This window comes from Olea europaea, unplaced genomic scaffold, assembly GCF_002742605.1.
Source record: "Olea europaea var. sylvestris unplaced genomic scaffold, O_europaea_v1 scaffold1358, whole genome shotgun sequence".
In the NCBI taxonomy this organism is placed as follows: Eukaryota; Viridiplantae; Streptophyta; class Magnoliopsida; order Lamiales; family Oleaceae; genus Olea; species Olea europaea.
This window is the reverse complement of record NW_019231083.1, coordinates 173,991-182,703: the sequence shown is the minus strand read 5'-3', so window position 1 is coordinate 182,703 and position 8,713 is coordinate 173,991. Positions and strand designations below refer to the sequence as shown.

The 8,713-nt window shown below is 45.6% G+C and overlaps 1 protein-coding gene across 1 annotated transcript; it reads left to right on the top strand.

Moving 5' to 3' along the window:
• The first annotated feature begins 1,951 nt into the window (after positions 1-1,951).
• LOC111375341 lies at positions 1,952-2,929 on the top strand. Its single transcript, XM_022998145.1, has one exon. The coding sequence runs from the start codon at positions 1,952-1,954 to the stop codon at positions 2,927-2,929; it is 978 nt and encodes a 325-aa protein (XP_022853913.1).
• Positions 2,930-8,713: the final 5,784 nt, after the last annotated feature.

Genomic DNA, 8,713 nt, shown 5'->3' with positions numbered 1-8,713 from the left:
CGGGGACCCATCACTCGCTGACTCCTACACAAGGACAAACCAACCTGAAATGTCCTTTGGAACAAATAGAACCTGAACTAAGCGCGCTTAAAAAACGCATCGCCGAACTGGAGGCTAAAAACAAAGGTGGCACTGAAGGTCACCAAACCAAACGACATTTCTCCTTCACTAAGGATGTCCTTATGGAACCACTACCTGAAAAATTGAAAATTTCCTAGATCGCCGCATACGAATGGGATAGTGATCCCCTTAGCCACCTTGACAAATACACCTCGTGGATAGAACTACATGGGACAAGCAACGCAATCATGAGCCGAGCATTTCCCCTGACTCTAGGAGACAAAGCCCAAAGATGGTTTAGGAGACTACACGAAAGGTAGGTAAAGGATTGGAATGATCTGGCCACGACATTCTTGGCCCAGTTTATGGGCTCCAAGGCTAGAACTACATCCAAAGAACGTTTAGTGAGCATCAAGCACGGAAGAAGTGAATCCCTCAAAAGCTATCTAAGTAGGTTCAACAAGCAATCCATGGAAGTGGAAAAAGTATCAGACGATGCGGCACTCATGGTCGTATTAGCAGGACTAAGACCTAAAACGAGATTCTGGTGGTTAGTACACGAGGACGGTCCAAGGACTTATCACAAGTTCCTGAATCGAGCTGAGAAATACATAAGCGCTGAAAAAGCAACCTCTAACCAAGAGAAAGCAAGACGCGAAATTGACCTCAGTGATGTGGTGAAAGAAAAAAAATCAAGCCACAATCCACAACCAGAAAGATAGAAAGACAAGAGAGAAAGAGAACGTCCCAGGGCTCAGCCATACAAGTTCCGGGAGTACCAACCACTCAAAGCCTCATTGGAAGAGGTATTCACGCAAACCATTACAAAAGAAGCATTTCGCAGACCTATAGTCCTAAATGACGGACAGGCCGAACAACGCCAAGGACGATATTGCCGATACCACAGGACGATGGACCATGACACTGATAACTGCCGGGACTTAAAAGAGGAAGTTGAGTCCTTAATTCGAAGAGGTCGGTTACAGGAGTTTGTTGCCAAGACAAAAGAAGCAGATCAACCTATGACGTAGCAGCCACTGCTACAGGAGGCTCCCACACAAGCCCAGCAGGCAATCCCTAACCGTAACCGACCCCCACATGCCGAAATCAAAATGATGGTAGGCGAAAATCAGTATATTGAAGGATCCAGAAGGGCCAGGCGAAGGCAAGCCCGAAGTGCAAAAATCATGCCGAACTACTGAAATCAAACCCCTAAGACCGGCATAGACCTTGAATCGTTCTGGTTCATAGAAGAAGATTCTGAAAGAATCCTTCAAGACTAGAGTGACGCCCTATGGTCACAATGATGGTTACCGGAGTAAAAATCCACCGCACTCTAGTGGACAATGGAAGTTCGGTCAACATACTGTACTCACGAACCTTGAGGCAGTTGGAAATATCAGTCCGCTACCTCCAACCATATCCAAGGAAGCTACAGGGATTTTCTGGGTATCCTATCGAAGCCCTAGGTCAGATCATCCTTATTGTGGAGCTGGGTGAAGCTTCTCACCAAAGAAGAATCCTAGTGGATTTTGTGGTGGTCGATTTACCGTCCAATTACAATGCAGTATTGGGACAACCCATTTTGCACGAACTAAAGGTTGCCACGTCAATTTATCATTATTGCGTGAAATTTCCCACCCCTTATGGGACTGGAATTATCCAAGGAGATCAAGTCACTGCAAGAGCCTGCAATGTCGACTTGCCAAGGCCACAAGTCAACATGCTAAGGAGTAGGACGAACACACTAACGGAGGAAGCCAGACCAAAGAGACCAATCGTTGCAGATCTCTAGGAGATCGGCATAACGAAAAAGAATTTCAAAAAAGCCACAGATGAGCAATTATCCTTTGACGAGAAGGAGGCGGATCCACATCCTTACCACAGAGTTATGGTAATCTCGTTGCCTATGGCTGAGGTAACCATCCCCAAAGTCTTGGTGGATACAGGAAGCTCTTTGAACATCCTATTTAGCCACACCCTTAAATGGATGGGTATCCCTGCTAACTTTCTTCAACCATACCCAAATATGGTCCTAGGATTAAGTGGAGCCTTGACTTCTGCCAAAGGATCAATCAAACTCAAAGTTGAGTCTGGATCAACACCTCAGCAGTTGAAGACGAACTCCGAGTTTGTGGTGTTCGACACCCCCTCCCCTTATGACGCTGTGATGGGACAGCCCCTACTCTTCAGCCTGAGAGCAGCATTTTCCCTATATCACTATTCTATCAAGTTTCCCACACCCTATGGTGTGGGGGAAGTCAAAGGAAACAGGGAGCTCGCTGAAAGATGTCAACGGAATACCTATGCCAACCATCAACGCAGCTCCCGGGGAGTACATATGGCAAACATATGGGAATCCAAACTCATTCCTTTAGACCCACGGACCAGGATCGAAGGCGAAGAACCCATTGAAGAACTAGAAGAAGTTCGAGTCTGTGCCAAGGACCAAACAAAGGAGCTCAAAGTCAGGTGCGAGTTGCAGCCCTCCACCCGAAGCAAGGTTGTGGCTTTCCTTAAAGAGAACCTCGATGTCTTCGCCTGGGATCACAGTGACATGAGAAGAATAGATCCTAATATTGCATGTCATAAATTACAGGTGGATCCTTCAGTTCGGCCAAAGCAGCAAAAACGACGACCTCCGAACCTTGAAAGATATGAAGTACTCAACAAAGATGTGCAAAAGCTATTGAACAACAGTTTCCTCCGTGTAGCGAAATACCCGAAGTGGGTCGCGAATCCGGTCTTTGTGAAAAAGCACAACGGAGATTGGAGGGTATGCATAGATTTCACCAATCTCAACAAAGCATGCCCCAAAGACAGCTTTTCATTGTCGAGAATAGATCAAATGGTGGACGCCACCGCATGACATGAGCTACTCAGCTTCTTGGACGCGTATTCTGAATACAACCGGATACCGATGTACGGCCTGGATAAGGAACGTACCTCGTTTGTAACTGATCGAGGTCTTTACTGCTACAGAGTAATGTCATTCGGTCTAAAAAATGCTGGCGCCACCTACCAGCGACTTGTGAATTCCATGTTTTCCCAGCAGATCGAAAAGACAATGGAAGTGTATGTTGACGATATGCTAGTCAAAAGCATCAAGGCCAAGGACCACTGTCAACACCTAACCGAAATGTTTGATATACTGAGAAAGTATGGAATGAAGTTAAACCCCAGAAAATGTGCTTTCGCGGTCAGTTCTGGAAGATTCCTAGGTTACATTGTAAACAATCGAGGAATCGAGGCAAACCCTAAAAAAATACAAGCTATCATCCAAATGAAGCCTCCAACTAAACCCAGAGAGGTACAAAGTTTAACCGGAAGGGTTGCCGCCCTCAGTCGATTCGTCTCCAAATCTACGGACCACTACAAACCCTTCTTCGACACGTTACGATGAGGAAAGAAGTTCGAATGGACCAAAGAATGTCAGGACACCTTTAACGAGCTAAAGAGAAAACTAGCCCGACCACCATTGCTTTCAAAACCTAAGGTAGGCGAGGCCCTGAAGCTATATTTATCTGTTTCAGAGCATGCCATTAGTGCCGTTCTAACCCAAGAAGAAAATGGCGTTCAACATCTAGTTTATTACGTAAGCAAAGCGCTTCATGAAGCCGAGCTCAAATATTCGCCTGTAGAAAAACTGGCATTCACCCTGCTGATGGCAGCTTAAAAACTGAGGCCATATTTCTTGGAACACCCTATTGAAATCCTTACCAACTCTCCATTGAGGCAAACGCTACAAAGGCCCACACCTCTGGACGGATGATAAAATGGGCAGTAGAACTCGGACAATTCGACATCAAATACATGCCTCGTTCCTCCATAAAGGGCCAGGCACTCGCCAACTTTGTCTTTGAGTTTTGCAATGTCCCAATTGAAGAACAGAAATCCCTTGGAAACTTTATGTCGACGGTTCATCCACCAGAGAACGATCTGGAGCCGACGTCGTATTAATCAGCCCTGATCACCGCATATTCTGTGAAGCCTTGCCATTTGACTTCAAAGCCTCAAATAATGAGGCTGAGTACAAAGCTCTCATTGCTGGAGCAAGGATGGCCTCATAATTAGGGATCTCCGACCTGATCCTACATAGCGACTCCCAACTAGTCGTGAATCAGGTCAACGGTGTATATATGGCTAAAGAAGACAGGATGGACAACCACCTACGAGTTGTGAAAAAATAACTTAAAAGGTTTAACACCACCCAAGTCAAACAAATTCCCCGATCTCAGAACAACCACGCTGATGCACTAGCCCACCTAGCCACCAATGAAGGAATCGAGGAGTTCGATAGCATCTCCGTGGGAAGAATATCCCTACCGTCCACCTATCATCATAAAGTGGTCCTTATGATGATAGACCCCAAACCATTTTGCAGGACGAGATCATCGCTTACCCGAAAAATCGAAAAATATCCCGAAAACTCTACAGAGGCTAGGAAGCTCCGAACAAGGTCGGTCAGGTATACTCTTATTGATAATATACTATACAAACGGGGATATTCTACGCCCTTGTTAAGGTGCTTGAACGAAGAGGAAGCTCAGGACCCCCTGCAGGACATTCACGAAGGAATATGTGGAAACCATTCCGGTGGACTCTCACTAGCTCACAAAATCATACAGCAATGATACTTTTGGCCTGCAATAAGACGAGATTCCCTCGAATTTGTCAGAAGATGCGATAAGTGCCAGCACCTCGCCCCCATCATAAATACTCCACCGCACGAACTGAACCCAGTAACAGCACCTTGGCCCTTTGCAAAATGGGGGGTCGACCTAATTGGATCCATGCCCATTGGAAAAGGAGGGGTAAAATTCGCCATCGTCGCAGTGGATTACTTCACTAAATGGGCCGAGGCAGAGCCCCTTGCCACCATCATCGAACAAAAAACAACCAACTTTTTGTGGAAATCAGTGATCTGCAGGTTCGGCATACCTCACTCCATTGTTACGGATAATGGAAAACAATTCGACAATGCACGAATTTCAGATTTCTGCGAAGAGCTCAGCATCAAGAAACATTTCTCATCACCGAATCATTCACAGGCAAACGGCCAAGTCGAAGCCATTAACAAGATTATTAAGCACACCTTGAAAGCAAAACTCGACTTGTTTAAAGGAAGATGGGCCGAAGAACTCCCCAGTGTGCTATGGTCTTATCACACTACTGCAAGGACAAGCACAGGAGAAACCCCGTTCTCACTGGCTTTCGGCATAGAGGCCGTGATCCCACTAGAAATCAACATTCCTTCGCTGCGCATAACTGATTACGACGAAGAAAGGAACCACATAGCTCTTTGCATGGAACTCAACCTAACCGAGGAAAAAAGGAACAACGTCGAACTCAAGAATGTCGTTTACAAACAGCGGAACGCCAAGTACTACAATCAAAAAGTGCGAAAAAAAGAATTTGAGGTAGGATCCCTCGTCTTACGGAAGGTATTCCTTCCCACAAGAGAGATCGGCAGTGGATGCCTAGGTCTGAATTGGGAAGGTCCCTATCTGATAACGAAGGTCTTGCTAAAAGGGGCATATAAACTGAAAGACCTGGGGGTAGATCCTTACCCCATCCTTGGAATGCCGAACACCTTAAGCGGTACTATCAGTGAACGGAAAAAGCCCCCTTGTGATGTCAATCACATCAATAAAAAGGAACTTCCTATTTTTGAACATTTCACTCAGCAATCTGTCAGAATCTTATAAAGCCCTGCTCCATACGTAGGCCGATCTAAGGTCGTACGTGCTGTGACACTTAGTGGAAAATTGCTCCTAAGGAATCTTATAAAGCTCTGCTCCATACGCAGGCCGATCTAAGGTCGTACGTGCTGCGACACTTAGTTGAAATTCCTCCTAAAGAATCTCATAAAGCTCTGCTCCATACACAGATCGATCTAAGGTCGTATGTGCTACGACACTTGGTGAAAAATTCCTCCTAAGGAATCTCATAAAGCTCTGCTCCATACGCAGATCGATCTAAGGTCGTATGTGCTACGACACTTGGTGAAAAATTCCTCCTAAGGAATCTCATAAAGCCCTGCTCCATACGCAGGCCGATCTAAGGTCGTATGTGCTGCGACATTTAGTGAAAAATTCCTCCTAAGGAATCTTATATATGGCCTCTTCCTCCGAGGCCCTCAATGCCTTGATCTCCTCCATCAATCTCTCCTCGACATCAAGCTTGGAGTTCAGCTCGATCCCCATCTGGCTTAGCTTCTCTTCATACCCCTTCTCCCTCAAAGCGAACTGGGCATTTTCAGCTTCCATGCTGTTGTAGAGATTAAAGGCCTGATCCTTTGCCTCTATGAGTTTGTCCAGCTCAGATTTCACCTGTTTTTCAAAAATCAAAAATCAAGTAAGTCATTAAAACAGTTATAAAATTGATCAAAAATCAAGTAAGAGGTATACCTTATCCACTACTGCCATCATATATAAAACTGATCGGTGACCATGGAGCTGAACAGTGACGAAGGCCTCACCAATGGGCATCTTATTTAGATAGCCATGCTCTCTCTCACCCCAGCTTTGGGTAAGCAGATTAGCTGACTCCCTCAAAGGTGAAGTGAGCGCGACAGCCATTCTCCTGGAGGGAGAAGGAGCTCGGAGATAGTCTAAAAAAATTTCTAGTTTGTGTCCCACCAAACTTTCCCAACTCGGCCTCTATAAATCTGGGCACTGATCCTACAAGTTCGCAGAATTGGTCCCGACAGCAGAAGGGGCAGCTGGGGATGGCAAAGAGGGTGACGGCAAGATCGGGCTCGGCAAAGGCACTGCCTCAGGAATTCTTAGTGATGCCGAGGGAGCAGATCAGTTCCTCTTCAATGAAACCTCCTCCTCCACCTCTTCAGAACGGCTCTCCATTCATTCCGGGACTTCTCTCTTCTTTCCCTTGGCTGCAGCCGCCGCCGCCTTTGCTGTCTTGTAGCCCCTCATCTCGTCCTGATGATCTGAGAAAGCAGTGAAACGCTCAATAAATATGTATATACATAAAGAAATCACAACCGCAAATGAATGCCAAAATATTACCTAAACTAGATGGAGCCGAACTTGAAGCTCGTACTTGCAACAATCTGGCCCGGTATAAGTTCGAATCTGAGATTACAAACTTACAGGACCTTTGCTTTTTAGGTAATGATCTTATTACCTCAGCTCGTCTCTGTGTATCTTTGGTTAACGTCTCATTCTTGTAATCTGCACAAAGAAAAAAAAAATACCGAGGTCAGTACTTCATCAACATACGCCTTCTAAAAGACTAAAACCCAAAAAGATACTTACATAACGAATGATAGAGCCTGGGAACCACGTCCTCCCTATTCACCTCGGCAGAATGAAACTGCTACTCCCCCGATACAAAAAACCACTCTTCCTTCCATTTCTTAATTGAGGAAGGGGTGTCTAACACCAGAGAACCTTCCGTCCTGGGCCTAACACTTGTTTACCACCAGCTCGAGTTCTTCCCATCCTCCTTAAAAATAAACAGAGAATCAAACTGCTGGACACTTAGCTCGGGATTCCCCATTTGGTTCCACAGAATAAGGGTGGCTATTAAGGTTCGCCACCCATTAGGGCATAGCTGCGTGGGAGCTATGCCCCAGGAAAAAAGGAATTTACGAATCACCCTAGGATAGGAAAAGGAAGCCCAAGACCGACCTGAAGGATAGCCGAGTTCAGAGCAACACATCCTCAGGAGGAGTGTCAACTCGGTCAGATGGTTCTGGTATTATCATAACTACCGAACTAGAAATGTCGTATTTAGCTCGCCAACTAGCTAACACATCCCATGTCACAACCGACCTATAAGAACTCGCCCCCCACTCCCCAGAATTACTCTCCTCAACATCCTTACTAGATCTACCTGCTCCCTTGGAACCCTCACATCTTAAGTCCATGACAGGACGCCCTAAGTCAATCGGGTTAATTATGGAAATAAGAACAGGGGTAAAAACTTCCCTACAACTAGAAGACGAACTCGTCAAGAGGGAGACTGACTCTTCCTGATGGTTGCCCCATGAATGAACTCTAGACTCGTCCGAACTCATGTATAAACTAGGAAACAAAGCACAAACTGAAAGAAGGTAGCAAATAAGAACAGAAGGATACCTGAGAAATGAACTGGGAAAACGACCTCACTCGAATACGGAAATACGAACTCAGAAAATTGCCCAAATATTTGAGAAAGTAAAATCAGCAAAATAGGAGGAGAAATGACTGACCTAAAAGGGGATTTAAAGAAAGAGAAGCTAAGAGGGCGCGATTTGAGCCGTTCATCCAGAAATGGAGGGAAAAATCAATGACTCAAAAGCCTGAGAGACAAAACAACGTAGTATTAGCCAAGCTTGCTGAAGAAGCTACTTATAAATGGCGTATAGCTCATCCACCTCAAAAGACGACACTTGTCATAGCAATAAATGTACTTCTTGGAGAAAGCATTACTGAGGTCAGCCCCCCTATAGTAGAGCTGACCTGGGGGGTAACTGTTGAATCCGAACTCCGATCTAGTATAAACAGTTCGCTAACCTCACCTCAGTTACACAAGCCACGGGTGACGTCATCGCCGCCCAGAACAACCAATTCCAAGTCATCGAACTCCAACCCCTTACAGGTCATTATTACCTGAGTAATACATTAACACATGACCACCGGCCTCATCA

Bases quoted from the DNA above. Each gene is read 5' to 3' on its own strand.
- LOC111375341 (XM_022998145.1), top strand. From the start codon at position 1,952: ATGGTAATCTCGTTGCCTATGGCTGAGGTAACCATCCCCAAAGTCTTG.